The sequence below is a fragment of the Solea solea genome, chromosome 2 (assembly GCF_958295425.1).
Source record: "Solea solea chromosome 2, fSolSol10.1, whole genome shotgun sequence".
In the NCBI taxonomy this organism is placed as follows: domain Eukaryota; kingdom Metazoa; phylum Chordata; class Actinopteri; order Pleuronectiformes; family Soleidae; genus Solea; species Solea solea.
In genome coordinates this window covers 23,967,418-23,983,333 of record NC_081135.1, presented here as the reverse complement: position 1 = coordinate 23,983,333, position 15,916 = coordinate 23,967,418, and the positions used below count along the sequence as shown (strand labels likewise).

The 15,916-nt window shown below is 40.3% G+C and overlaps 1 protein-coding gene across 1 annotated transcript in view; it reads left to right on the top strand.

The window, feature by feature from the left end:
* The first annotated feature begins 313 nt into the window (after positions 1 to 313).
* Positions 314 to 15,916, top strand: part of hs6st3b (heparan sulfate 6-O-sulfotransferase 3b) — a 62,365-nt gene continuing 46,762 nt past the window's right edge. Inside the window, exon 1 of the mRNA XM_058654416.1 lies at positions 314 to 1,538. Within this exon, the coding sequence (XP_058510399.1) occupies positions 991 to 1,538 (548 nt within the window). The 5' untranslated portion in view covers positions 314 to 990. The remainder of the gene's footprint in view (positions 1,539 to 15,916) is intronic.

Here is a 15,916-nt window from a genome sequence, read left to right as displayed (position 1 = left end):
TAAGTTGACCACTTGTCATTTTAAATATAAAGACATAACACAACAGCAATGTTTAATTAAGTAATCACGTTATAAGAAATCACCAAATTACACTGATAGATAAATAGATTTGTTTTGCCAATATATTGATAAAAACATTGTTAATAGTTGCAGTAGATGTGTGACTATGCAGCTGTTTCATTTTAATTGGTCTTCTAACAGCACTGTATAAGTATTAGTCATTATGGGACTGTAAGCACTCTGTAAACTCTCCATAATCATCAGAGATAACACTAGGATGAATGCACTTCAGAGGGTTGCAGCATACCTGGCATTTATAAGTGCTTACATCTCTGTGTTGCTGTCTCAGTCCAGTGTCAGTGTGGCTTTCTGACTTTACAATGTGGGGTATGTAGACGGGATGTTGTGGATGCTCTTGCAGCTCAACCTCGACGAGAGCAGAACGCGCACAGCTTATTTGTCGGATCGGATTCAGCAGCAGCAGCAGCAGCATCCTCTCCAAACTGCACAGCTTCAGCAGCAGCAGCAGCACAGTCTGTCAGACCGCCTCAGCCTGGCAAGGATGCGGTAGAGGATCTAGCCCTGCATCAGTCCGAGCCGTGCTATATTTGTGCTGAAATTACCCTGTCACAGACATGAAACACTGAGCCATTTAGGGACAAGAAACAGGAGGAGGGAAAACTCCTCGATTGCCTCATTTTCAACTTGACGCTGGAGAATGGGAGTCGTCGGCGCGGATGCAGTTTTACACCGGCTCCAGAAGTTGGACAGCCAAACATTTCCATGCCATGACTATTGACTTTGGACAGGATTTCCAGTGCAGTGCAGACGGCGTGCAATTTTTCTGTCATTTTTTTCCCAGGTTTGTGGAGGGTTGTTATTTGATCAACAGCAATAAAATGCACCTTTAACGAATCCGAGGCATGGAGGAGACGCATGGATGCCACTTATAATTCACAGTAATGGAATAAAGTCATTAATCTTGATATAATGGATGATAGACCCAGTAAGCTCATCTTGGTTCCTATTCTAGCCGTCCTTTTTGTTATGATAGGTTATCAGTACATTTGTCCCGCGGGCAGCAACTCGTGCCACTTTAAGACTGATGGGGAGAAATTAAAGGGGGTAAGTCTACTTTCCAGTCCGGACCAGGACAATGATGATTTCTACAGAGATCAGGACCTGGAGGACGACAGCCCCGCGAGGCTGCCGTCAAAATTCAACTTCACAGACCGAGACCTCGACAGACACGTGGAGTTCAACATGAAAGGGGACGACGTGATCGTGTTCCTGCACATCCAGAAGACCGGGGGAACCACTTTCGGGAGACACCTGGTGAGGAATATTCGCCTGGAGCAGCCGTGCGACTGCAAACCGGGACAGAAGAAATGCACATGTCACCGACCAGGGAAAGAGGAGTCGTGGCTCTTCTCCCGCTTCTCCACGGGCTGGAGCTGCGGGCTGCACGCAGACTGGACCGAACTGACGAACTGTGTTCCCGTCATTATGGATAAGAAGGAGGCCCAGAGAAATAAAAGGTACTCCGGTGTGTGTGTGTGTGTGTGTGTGTGCGCGCGCGCGCGTGAGCCCTAATTAAGTTATGAGCTTCAGGTGTTGTAGGTCCCCACAATTTCAAAGGGTTTTTTGAGGGGTTAACCCTTAGTGCTCACAGGTGCACCCTTGGTAAATTTCAGTGGGAATAATACACAACTCTCCTATGGACATCCTGGGGTGTGTATTTCTAGGTCTTGTCTATGTGTTGTTGTTTTTTAAGTGACAATTTTAAAATCACAAGATAGACCAAATGAGCCTAAACTATTTTTATAATGTGACATATTTCCATATTTCACAAATTCAATCCAATTCATAAAAAGTACTTTTTGCTCCAGTGTGTTTATACAGTTGGTGAAAATGGAAATAAAAAGCATGTCATCAGATTGCCTATATGTTGTGCTGAAAAAAAGGATACAAGACACTCTTTATTACACATTCTTATAGCCTCTGTAGGCTATATATGTTTTAACAAAGTTATGGAAAAAAGATGCCTAAATGCTCTGTGTCCAAAAGGCTTTACGGTTATAATTAGGATTTAGGAAGGAAGTTTTGTCACCTTTTCCAGGACCAGGACTCCTCAGGTTTACCAAAGCCTGGGCCTAATGAGGCAGAACCTAATTTCTGAGGAACTGTTTTAAATTAAGATAGTGGTTAGGAGTTAGAATGAGACATTAACTAGTGACAGTTTAAGAGAAGGTTTTGGTTAGGCTGTCCAAATGAATGGAAATCAATATAATGTGTGCATGTGTATGTGTAGCATAAGTATGTGTGTTCTGAAATCATACATGATTTGTGACCCCCACACCAAAGAAACCACCAGGGCCCCATGATGCATTCCACATGCACCTTAACCTCTCATTTTGTCCAGACTCCTGCCTTGAACCCTAAATTGAGCAGTAATGATTATTTTTCCCCTGGAAAGTTATGCAGCAGTTAAGTCTGGAAGCTGAAAATAACAAAGCCACATCTTTTCTTTGGATTCAGATCAGCTGGCTTCCACAAAAACAAAAGCAGATAATATGAAAAGACAAATAATGGTGTCAAAAAGAACTCCCTCAGAAATCAGTTGCCTCATGTTTGTGGTGAGTAAATGTTTCGTGTGTGGGACTGGGCATAATGTGATGCTATAAAATCCACTTAATCTTTTACTGTGCTTGACCCCCTATATAAATTACACATGTTTGTCCTTTATGTACCCGTCGCTCTTTCTTATTCAACTTGTTCCTGTTACCCAGCTGGTGCTGTTAACTGTCATTAACCAGTAGCACAAAACCATTTGCAGAGCTCCCGTCTCACAGATGAAATTACATTGTTTGTGAGAGCACAGTCCAAATGTTCCAGAGCCCTGTGGTGACTTCATTGTAACTGCATAAGCTCTAATTGCCCTTACTGAAAATTGGCAAAAATGCTGGCTCCCACAATGAGTTCACAGCTGTTGTACGACACGATGGTTTCACATTTGCTGCTGTATTATCTCAGGGTCTCAAATGAGCCCAGGAAGTTTTACTTAGTACATGAAGTCGGCAGAGTACATATTTGTCTCGGTTCTGGATTCACTGGCTTTTTAAAGTTGCATTACAGACCAGCCATTAATCTAGCATGTTGGTTAGTTAGCAGTGGCGTTTAATGACTGATGGCATCCGTAGTGTTGCATTAGTGCCTTCCTCTGGATTTAATTATCCATTACCTTTCTCCTTCTTTTTCCTAGCATGTCAAAAGTCTAGCTAGATAGATAGATAGATAGATAGTTATGATATATAGTCCGTCCCACATTTTCCATTTGTGTTAAATGGCACAGTGTCTATTTCAGGGTGTTTACGATGGTGGTTGCATAATGAATGATTTTTATTTGTCAGTTATACATAGATCGGTGGTTTTAATGTTGCTGCTTATTGGTAAATATCTGTGTCCTGTTTTGAAGTTTATTCTCAACCATTAAACAACACTACGATTTCAAATGTCTTTTATAGGTTCAGTTACTTTTCACATCTTATTAGCTTGAGTTTAGGAAAAAAAAGAATTGGTTTTAATCTGTCAGACCTTTGTCATCAGAGATACTGTCACAGATAAACAAAAATATTGCTAAACACGTGCTGTAGTTTTGAATACAGAGAATTACTGCTTTGATAAAATACACAATCATACACTTAAATATGAGCGTACATGATTTATTTCTTCTGTACCAAGTGTTTCCTTTACTCGGGAAAGTGCTCAGTGAATGTGACAGCTCTTCATTTCACAGCTGCAGCATCTATTCTGCACTTACCATCCTCTCACCCCTTGTTCTGTAGTGGGCTCCCGTAGCATCTATTCTGAGATTATGCTGCCTCGACCAAGACTGTTGGCAGACACACTTTGTTAGACCCCCCCTCATTCAGCAGCCACTGCACACAGCACATTTACTAATTGAGATGACTAAAAGCCTTATGCAAATTTCATTTGCATAAGGCTTTTGTGTATGAGGGATACTTTAATTAAAATTATTTAATGATATATATAAAGAAAACACTACTTTTTTTTTTAAGTGTAAAAGACATTTGTAATGAAAAGTAAATAATACTTTTTTTTTTTTCACAAGAAATCTTTACTCCACCTGAGGGTGCAATAGGAAATACTAATCATACATCACTGCCAAATTCAGATGGCATGCCCTCGTTACACAGTTGAGAGCCTCTCAGATTGAGTGGCTGTCTTTCTGCAGTTGTAGGCATTCACCTTGCCAGCCCATGAGTAAGGGGGCGAGGTGGGCTGCAATGACACTGCCTGCATGGCACTGTGTGGCCTTTTCGGCTACAGACGGAGCGTGCAGCACAACCGACAAAACCGTGCGGAAAGGTCAGGTGTCAGACCAGATCAGCATGTGTATCCTGCAGTGTGTTACCTCTGGAGAGTGCTGTCATTCAGGGGAGAAGTGGAGCAGGTAGGCTGACTTTCCTGTGCAGGTTTTTGTAGGAGAACATAGAGTACCTCTAAGTGCTGTGCTCTTTGGTTGATCCATGGAGAGAGTTGTGGTATTACCATATAGTCTGCTGCATGGTAACAGCTTGTTAAGATGGTTGGTTTCCCTACTAGGAAATTTCAGAAGCGTGTTCATTATCCAACTAACTTATACTTTTGCAAATGTTCTGAAAGGGAAAAATGGAATCATTGTACAATATGTAGCCATATAACTATCACGATAGCTATGTTAACGGTGTGTACATAACTATGTTTTTAAACACTGAATAGAGTCCAAATAAAATGATCATTTGTGTAAGGTCTCACAGCTGATAGTTCATATAGTATAGTACAGAGCAAAAAAAAACAAGCAGCGGGGTTGAAGTAACTGCTGCAGAACTCAGAGACAGGATTGTGCCGAGACACTGATGTGGAAAAGGCCACACAAAAAAAATCTGCTGCATTAAACTATCCCTGGAGCACAGTGGCCTCTCTGATTGTTCAACTGTTGAAGTTTGGAACAATATGAACGCTTCTCCATGCCCAGCCAAACTAAGCAAATGGGAAAGAAGGGATATGGTGACAGAATTGACCAATGGTCCAGAGATTCTGTGTGGAGATGGAGAAACTTTTGTCTTGCTGTGTCATTAAGGGATAATGAATGTAGACTGGTGAGGGTTTTTTTCGGGTAAGGCTGCAACAAAAGGAAAATATTAAAGTGAAGGGGTCTGCTTACTGCGTTTAAACTGACACATGGATCACAAAGTAAGTAGCTGGTAGGGTTGAGCAATTAATGGTCGACTGCAATTTTCAAACCGCAGGAGGCGCATTATTTGTTAAAGCCAAAATGTGTGTCAAAATATCATTTTAGATGAATTATTGTCTTGACCTATTCACATCTTATTCTGCGGACTGAAGGGAACATCTTTGTTTCTTACAGATCTGCACAAATATCACACAGTAATCACTTTAACCCTTCTGTGACCATCCTGTCGTTGCCGAAAGGATTTGGCATGCTTCTCCTCATTACTGTAACTCCTAGACTGTTTGTTATATCTAGAAAATTCAAAAACGATGGACTGTCCAGGGTGTGACCCCACCTTTCGCCCTATGTCAGCTGAGATTGGCACAGCACTCCGCACGACCCCCATGTGGAGGATAAAGCTGTAGAAGACAGACGCACGGATGGATACCGGAAAGCAATCAAATAGAAATTGAGCTTTGTGAGTGAAATATCTTGGAAAAAGGGGCAGAAGCACACACTCACTCACTCATTTAACATTTGATGACAATACTACGGCCATAAAATCAATATAAATCCAGGCAGCCTCATTATCTTGATGGTCATAAGAGGGTTAAATATGTTTTTCGAGAATAATGAGGTAGAAATTAAACATTCCCCCTGATATCGCGAATCATATCGCAATCGCAATTCCTGTCAAAATAATCGCAAATTCGATTTTTATTCAAAATCGCTCAGCCCTACGAGCTGGTTTTCAAACAATATATTAAAGATTATAGGTTACTATCAGAGAAATACATTTGATGTCAGTTTCTATTGAATTGAGCGTAATCTCATTGAGTTTCTCATTGCAGTATTTTAACACCAGTTTTCATCCATGTGTGTCAGAAAATGTCTTTGAGATGTAAAAAAAAAAAACAACAATAGCAATACAGTTTTATTGTTACAGCTGCAGGTCTGAGGTGAGAAAATGTCATTATCAAACTACAGCCTGGAGTCTCCAGTGAAGCGTACAGTATACACCATGAGTAAATCAGCTTTGAAAGGGCTATCCAATCTTTCACTATATATCTTTTTTTTTATCATCATAGTTTAATAATCTCACAATTGTACAGCCATAGAATTGAGCGGTCTTGAATATGAAGAAAAAAGCCATTTCAGTTATTATTCTGCAGAAGTCATGTTATTGATGTTGGAGGAACACATGGAACTTCATAAAAAGACACCTCTTTTATGAAGCTAAAGGTCATGTGACCAGAACATGAAGAAATATTCATGCATGCAAATCTCTACTCACACAATGATCCTAGTTGATGGTTGGGTCGCGGGTCAAGGATGACCCCAGTGAAGTTATATTAATAAATTAAATGAAGAAGACCAGGTTTTCAAGCAGACAGGTCAGCAACATGCAGGTAACATGGCAGAAGAAGCAGGTGAGGAAAGAGAATACACAGCATGAACAAAAGGAAACACTGAACAAACAATGTGGGCACTGACTGGGAAAGACTCACTGCTATAAAAATGGGGAGAAAACAAGGGGATTGAGGAACAGGTGTGTATGTAGGCAGGGAAAGGAAAGAAATTCTGGAGACATTCGGTGGGTAGAGTAAAGCAGGGCACTCAAGCGGAATGACCAGCATTAACATGACTCGTTGAAAAACCGTTGAATAGAATTAAGCAGGGTCAAAATGTGATTATTTGGTTAATAATGTCTGTATACTGTCTTTTGTGTAATTTCACATTAAAAGGAAAAAAAAAGATTCAAGAAAATACCATGTATACGTATATTTAGTCTTCTTAATCCAGTTAGGTGCATAGCTGTCAATCCATCAAAGCACGCTATAGTAAAATAACAGCAGGAATTATACAAATACAACAATTTAACCAATAAAATAGATACAAATAAAACAAATAAATGGAGAAAAAACAGTAAAGTAGACACAGCTGTTAACAGTTAATGTTGCAGATGCCGCTTCCTTATGCATTCACCGAATATAGGTATTCTAAGAGATCAGTGCGTGTGTGTTTTTATGTACACTCAGATCCACATTAACATATCATGTGAAGCCAGCAGGTTATGAAACTGTCACTTTTAGGGCCAGTGTTATCACAGTGACAGATATTGATGTTGGCAGGATTTTTTCTTGTTTGTTTGTTTTATTTTGGGTTTAGTAATAAATGCACATGAGTTATGTGCCGCCATCTTTGCAGAGTGCACACATCTACATTTTTAGTAGTTACAAGCAAATTCTTTTTTTTGTGTTTTACAATTCCTTCACACATTTTCCTTTTTGTTTGGTTGAAAAATATAAATAAGAAAGACTTAAATTCCATACTTCCATTTTGTACTTACAGTATATAGCAGGTACAGCAATTTATGATTTATGTAGGCCATAAACATGTAAAAATAGATATTCACAGCAACTGCATTAATATACAGTACATAGGATACATCTTAAGTGTTGGCCTGTATTAGACAGCGAGCCTTTGTCCTTGTTTTTTTTTTTTTCATTTAATATTTCCTCCCTTTTAACTGTGGCCTCATGGTAATTTTATGCAAATGCTGATGTTGCAGTTTTTTTATCAGTTATAAACTCTTCATTAGCAACTTTCTTGTTGCCTATGCATAATGAATGCTCCGTTCAGAAGTACAAAGAGACCAAGGGAGTGCAAGAGAAAGTGAGAAATGGCAGAGGATGTTGTCTGCTGTGATTCTGGACCTTTAGATCATAGTATCCTCAAGAGTCCTTTAAGTTTTTTATGTTCCAGTGGTAGGAGAGTTGTGTTTAAAGTTGTCTATAGAGACGGATGAAAAGAACACAAATAGAAATGGACAACTGTAGATCGTGAGGATTAGTGTGATTTGGGTTTTGTCTTTTATTAATCTTTTATTGGACCAAGATCTGTGCCACAGGTGCACCCATGGTAATTTGCAGTGGGAAAAATACACTCCTTATATGGACATCCTAGGGTGTGTGTTTATAGGCTACATCTTCAGGCTTTACAAAATGTGTTTTTTTTGTCTTCTAATTTTTTTTCAATGGGAGTAGTGATAACTGTGAAGAAGTCACAAAATAGACAGTTTTTCCTTTTATTTTTGTTCATAAAAACGAGCCAAGCGACCTTTGATGTAATTCTAAACTTAACAAATTCAGTCCGATTTTAAATGATTTGAGTACTTTTTGCTCAGGTGTGTTTATATAGTCAGTGAAAAAAAAAAACCCCCATCAGATTGCCTATTGGTTATACATTCAAAGAAAGTAATGGAAAAAAGTTAAAAATTAAAGGTTTTTACACGTTGACACAGTTTCAGTATTTGGCAAGATTCTGTTACAAGTATACCCATTAATCTTACTAATTTGTTATGTATAAATGGCAAAAAATTAGCCTCATTGTAAAGTGTAAAAGACACAATCCAGGCACATGGGCTCACTGTTGCCCTTTGTATGGTAACATGTTATTGTTGATTTGCAAAGTGATAAAGCCCTAATTAATAACATACTTAAAGGAATACTTCACCGATTCGCATTTAGCTTTGCATTACTAGAATAGAAGTAGTATTTTTGAAAAATTGTGCTTCCCAACCTCAGTTTCCCCTGAGTAGAGAAATATCTTCATTCTTTTTTTTTACATGCCCACCAGTGACACTTGGTCCAAGCTGGGGTCCGAGGCTTGAAACTGCAACGTTAATTCCGCACTTTTTAGACCCACTCATAGGGGGACGGGAACTCATTCCCAGAATGTAAACAGTGTCCACCATCTTTGCTAACAGGACCAAGTGTCACTGGTGGGCACGTAACAAAGAAATGATTGGAGATATTTCTCGACTCTGGGGAAACTGAGGTTGGGAAGCACAATTTTTTCAAAAATACTACCCCTATTCTAGTAATACAAAGCTAAATGCAAATCAGTGAAGTATTCCTACACAAACATTTAGCCTGACCTTTTGAATATGAAAGTCATGAGTGTGATACCTGAGAGCTCTAGTGTTACTATTAATGTTTGCTGTAGCCTAGAGCTTGAATGATGGATAACATTACTTTATGGGACTCATCTGCTTGGCTGGTATCATTCCTTATTCATCAGGTTTCTTGGCTGTAATTATAACTTTACGAGCATGTAAAGCTGTGTGTCTCATCTCTTTTTAGGTCTTTTCCTACAGGATTCTTTCCTCCATCATCAAAATAACATATTCACACACACACCCTTTTTTCTACAACTGTCCTGCAGGAGCAGTAATACATTGTTATTACTTACATGACACACTGATGACATGGCCTGATCCTTGGCTGAATAATACTCCACATCATGATTTATTCATGTAAGTGATGCAGAGAGGGCTACAATTACTGTGTGGTCATTAATACGTACAGCTCTGAGCAGCGAAGAATGTATCTCTCACTCTATCTACTACCTGTGCACGACATCTCCCACTGCTGGTGCTTCTCCCTGAACCAGGCTGTGGGAGGATGTCCTTATCAACCTGACCCAAATGAACTTGAATGGTGAGAACAGCAGCTGTATTTTGCATTTTGCTAACACTGACGTACATTCTGTGTTCGGTAATTAGTTACACAGGATCTTTTCAGTTTGGTTTCATGCATCGCAGGGCCAAGAGGCTTTTAACTGAAGGGTCGCCAGTTCAAGTCCTGGGATCCAACAAAAAAGTGCTGCCCACTGCTCCTTTGCCCGGCTTGTGTGTGTTCACTACTGGTGTAATTAAATTTTTATTTCTTGACAGCTGAGGCATATTGTCAATTTAATTTATGTCCTTGGAAATAGCAGTTCAGAAAATAAATGTGACCATTTTGTCTGACTAGTATTTGTTCTAATATGAAATGGCATGATGTTTATCAGTGGGAGTTTGCCCAATTTGCAAAATGTAATTGTAAAATCGTAAAACTTTTGATGGCTTTTGTTGTTGTTGACATTATGATTATGCTCCTGTTATTAGTCTGCATGAACAGAAACAAAGTAACACTATTTGAATGCTGTGTCCTTCATCTGAAAGCAGGCTCTGTCAAGCAATACGAAGAACATCAGACGTGACTTTGGGAGCATTTGTGTATACACTAGCAGTGCAGGGGGAGGCGGGGGCAATAAGCATTAATCCTTTCAAACCAGTTCTGACCAGTAGAATTCACTAATGAAACTTTCCATCATACTCAAATCTGTTTGCGCTGTGTCACTTTTCTAGTGCCTCCATAGAGATCCAAGCACTGCTGTACTGAGAAACAAAGAGAGAGGTGTGTGGAGCTGATAGGCTTATGTTCATTCATTTTTTTACTTTTTAATCAACTATCTAATGTGAAATATACATGTATATGAAAGATGAGAAATAATAGTACTGTTTTTTTTTTTTGTTTTTTTTTAGACACGGCACGATTAGGTTGCATCTCCACTACAAAAAAGTACCTACTTAACGTGGGCGGAGTTATCACTGCACGGCTGAGTGAAACTGCGGTGACTTTGTTTTATACGCGACACACACACACACGAGTGACTAGTGACTTTACACCAGACTTCTGTAGTTGTTGGAGATTAACCCACGTTTTAGGATTGTTAAGTAGTTTTAAGTGATCTACAGTTTGGCACTGTTCGGCTTGATTTGTGTGTGAGACGTCTCTTCCTGTGACGGGACTCTGGCCAGTCAGCGGCCGGCAGTCTGACCAATCATCGCATAGTACCTACTACTAGCACGCTTGGAAACTCGCCGGAGCAGGTACTAAAAATAGTACCTTGTACCAGGTACTAGGCTAGTGGAAACGCTACTTAAACTGTGCCGTGGCGTGGCGTGGTGAGGCGAGACGAGTAGAGCCGGTGGAAATGCACCATAAGTCAGTAAACTCACAATTGGACTCAGTCTTTTCTTCTTTGTATTCTAAAGTCGCCTATTGAGAACTCAATGAAACACAGTGATGCAGCTGGGTAATGGGAGTACCCATACAGACACAGATAAACCTGAGGGAGGATAGTTAAGCAGATTTACTGTTCTGGTCATATTTTTAAATGTGGGAGGCAAAGTGCTCACTGCAGAGGTGGGATGTTTATTATGTGTGGAGCTGAGAGTGCCCTTGCAGGCCTTGAACTTGCAGGGCGCAGATATTGCTTTTCATGTGTCATTAATTCAAGTGATCACCGCTGGCAGGTCTGAGCAGTAGCTCAGTTGCTTTGATAATTACTGTAAGTGTTACCTCTATAGACACGGTAACAGCATATGTCAAGCAACTATACAGCGTCATGAAAAAGAAAATGAAATTGTCATGGAAGTGGGATCCAAATTGGGCAAAACATGTGGAGTGCTATTTTAAGAGAGAGAGTTATTGAGGCTCAGACACAAATAATTGAAAAGAGGATTAATACTACATTAAACAGGTTAAGTACAATGAACTATATTAAATTCCATCAGTGATTACTTTCTAATATCTGTTTGCTCCTATCTTTTTTGTCTTTCTTCAGTCTCATTGACTGTTTTAGTATCCATCCATCATCTACCGCTTTATCCTCCACCAGAGGGTCGCGGGGGGTGCTGTGCCAATCTCAGCTACATCGGGCGATAAGCAGGGTACACCCTGGACAGTTCACAAGTCCATCGCAGGGCCACACACACATAGAGACAAACAACCATTCATTCTCACATTCACACCTATGGTCAATTTAGGGTGTCCAATATACCTAATCCCCGACTGTTTTATTATTTGTCAGATTATTATCCCTGGTGTATACCGACAAGATCCATTTTGTGGTTGTTATTTGAAACCACATAGCTTCTGGACTCACAATTGATAAACCGGTTAAGTAAAATATTTAAAAGGGGCTGCTTGTGGTAATGAATCTACAGAGAACTCCGAGGTTCTATGAAGCATGGCCCCTTTCACCTCATTTAGTTTTGTGATGTGCAACTTTTGTTTTATTTCACCCCATGCTTATCAGTCTTGTTCCCAGAGCTGCAGTTTAAGCCGAAAAGGTCCAAAAACCCATTTGACTGTGTAATACCTGCCCAACACAGCAAACACCATAAAGCCGGAGAGATAGTAAAACATTCAGGAGCTATAGAACCACTTATTTCCTAGGGATGTGGGTAGAGATGAGAAATTCAGCTCAAAGAGAGTGAATGTTCATCAGGTTGCCAAAAACGCAAACTCCACTTGAATGCTGATGTGTTCAGGATTCAATAAAAAAACAGGAAGTAATACAAGAGTTGCATTATGTAAAACGGGACGGAACTGTGCTCAGATTATGTGACAACGATTTAAGACCTGTGAGTTATACTAGTCATTTCAATGGACTAGAATCTCTGGGATTTATTTTCCTACAGAATCCTTGTTTTACACGTATCTGCTGATCTGATGAAAGATAATTATTACACTGTGCAAGTGTGTATCCAGTTTTCAGTAGTTTGAATCTCATTTTTTGCCATGTAATGTCTGTAAGAGGATAAGTGCCCCCCCTTTTATACAGAAATGTAGCTTGATGCACTGTACAGGAAGCCACGAGTTGTCTCCATAGCACAGTGATTGAAATGAACCATTGCCATAGTACCATTTGGAAAAGTTATAATGAATATTTGTCTTTGTCCATTTGGCTTGGGACGGTTTGAGGTGTAGAATAGATGGAACTTAGCGTCCTTCTCTAAAAGCCACTCAAGTTAATGAAAGCTGTGTAGCTGGCCAGATCAGGCTTGCTGCTGTTCCGTTGCTGTCAAATACTTGCTGGTCTGGCAAATATGATTCTCCGATGCTCTGATTCAGCTTCTATAGTGTGATTAAAGCATGGCATTTGGTCAAGTGGCTTCTGGGACCCTCCAGTCACAGTTTTCTGGAAGCCGACGTATCTGTCTTTGGTGAGAAATGACCTTGTTGTATCAGGCGCAGCAATGTAGAACTTTTAATTTCAGATGCTCCCTTTATTTGATATCTTTGGATATGATGTAGAGAGATGTGTGTGCAATGACAAAACTGCCAGATACCACATGTACTGTCATGGATCTGAACTCCTGCTTCCCATCCAGCTCTTGATCAGCCTGTGATCACCCCCTAGACTGAAGTTAAAAAAAAAAAAAGAAGAGAGACAGACAGAAGCAAAGCACCTCATACTGATCTAGTTAAATCTAGTCAGAGTGATGAGAATAAGTCAGCTGGTGTGGCAATTCAAAGATTCTGTGTTTAATGTCCCCATGAGGACGGTTTGGTGGCTGAGCTGCACTCGTGCTCCTGTTATCAGAGGGACAATTAACTTTGGCTCTGTTTTCCCTCTAATTGAGAAAAGAACACTGTACTTTAAACAGTCCATTAAAAAGTAATTGTGGAAGAAAATTCATATTCTTATCCGTTTCATTCTACAATTTTCATTACCAGTCCTCTTGTTAGCAGTGGCACAGTTTCTGTGTCACTACATTTCTGGTGTGTTTGTGTTTTGCTTCCACCTGCTGTCTCTGCTTATCTTCAAACACTGGCATCTGAATTTTGCCTCCATCTGTGTGTCTTTGTAATGGGAACAAGTCACTCAAATGTGCTGTACATATCACCGTACTCCCTCAGTCTGTCTCTCCTTGATTTGATCCATCCCATGTCGAACTCGATTCAGGCCCGACTGTAGGATGTGCGTCGGAGAGAACACATTAAGTTGTCCATCAAGTGCATTAAACCGGCTGTGGCTGTGAAGCATATGTACATTTCTGTGGTAGTGCACCTACACAGATAAAAAAATCTGGCTTAAGGAAGTGATAATTAAAAGAGAAAAGAAAACTGTTCAAGCGATCACAAAACAAAGCAGGTCTGGTCAGCTTTGTTGTTAATTCATGGAGGGAATTTCTTTCCCGCGAGTGGGCAGGTATGCTGTTCATGTAAGCCTCCTTACTTGGCAGATTGATGTTTAAAAAATAAATAAAAATGGATGTGGAAAACACCAGCAAAAATGCCACAATGTGTTATTTCTCAGTTGATACATGTAAGACGTGACGAGGGGACCATGCCAGGAATAACCGCCTCTGTGGTTGATTTATTGTAACAACCTGGGGAGAAGTCATCTGTCCTTATCTGGGGCGAGTTGGTGACAGGTAAGTTATACAGTAGGGAGGTGAGCATACTGCTCCCCAATTTAGGTTCAGCGGTTGACTGAGCACCGAGCACACTTCAAGTGTAAGCACAGGTAGTGTCACCTTCACATGGACTAATGTTGTGCTGCGGAGTGTGCCAGTCGGACATCTGCTGGCGTATACTTACACTATGTATGCAGCAAAATGATTATCCATGAAATATGTTTAATCAATAGTGTGTTTATTGCAGGTGTCTCCTGCATCTTCCCTGTGCTGCTGCATCAGTCACACATGCTGTGAGAGAGATTTAAATAACGTCACTGAACAGATTGCGGTCCAGATTGCCTGTTAAATCCCTGCATTAATAAATAGGTGCTTGTCCCTTGTTTATTTTGGCAAAATCTTGTTATGTATTTGATCAGCAGTGCACATGATCAAGGACAGATCCTTCTTCTCTTCTGTGTTCAATATGCAGTTGAATCCAGAAACCGTCATATATGGTGGATTCTGTTGTATGCTATGGTGAATAAAATAGTTAATTTCCCAAAAGAAAGAAAAAAAATCTCACTTTTAGATCAATTCCTGGTCACACTCACCAACAATACCGCAGCATAAATTGGATCCCAGGCCACAGGATAATAAGTATGGATTGAAAATGCAGCCTAACAACAGCACGACACTGGAGAGTAGAGTAGCATCTTGCGGCATCACAGAGTGCTGGTGTGGAACAAATAGCATTATGTCCCAGCACATGTTGCGTTACAGCACATCAACCTCATCATAGGAATGCAATGCTCCTCATTGCGAGTCAGTCCTCTTGAGGTGCCAGATGAATGGATGCAACAACAAAAAAGAGCTTTAAATCCCTCTCACAAATCCTGGGATCAGTTAACTTCTCATCAGTCCTCATTCTGCAAGGGAGAGTGAACTGTGCGCCATTCGTCATTCTGTGTTAAGTCCCCTCTCTCGTGTTTGGAAGCTGGGCTGTGAATTTACTTATTCTCTCTTCCAGGGTGGTGAATGGAAATCGTCCTGACACTGGAGGCATTTTGCTCCACTTGTAATGCCGGGCATGTCTGTGAATTCTAATAACTCACTGAAGGAGGAACAACATTAAGTGTCTTTGAGTGCCTCATTTTCAACAATACTCATGATTTATCAGCAAATGGCTTTTTCCTCCCAACGCCATCAGGATGCAGATTATGGCTTTGTTAAATATTTCAAGATGGGAAACAAACCCATACATATTAATGCATTATGACATAAATTAGCATTGATTGTAGTTCGCACATACCTATCAGTATTATTGAAAAATTCTGGTGTGCTGAGAGCTTTCAGCAACAACGTGCAGAGAAGTTTGGCCTGGGAATGCAATGCAGGGTGCCAACATGACTAATGGGTCTAACCTGAATCCTCTATCGACTTGCACAGAAATACTCAGGGATTGATTTGACTGCTTATGCCACCGCCGTAATCTGCCCTCCAATGATATGGTTTCATGGCTATTTGTAAAACTGCTGCTGCAGCCCTTTTTTTTAATGTCGGTTGTAATCTCAAATTTGATCATGCTGGCTGCTCGGCGAGGAGCCATGTGTCGAGTTACTCTTTTAAATTCAATCCGCCGTGTCACCTCTGCATTACAAAAA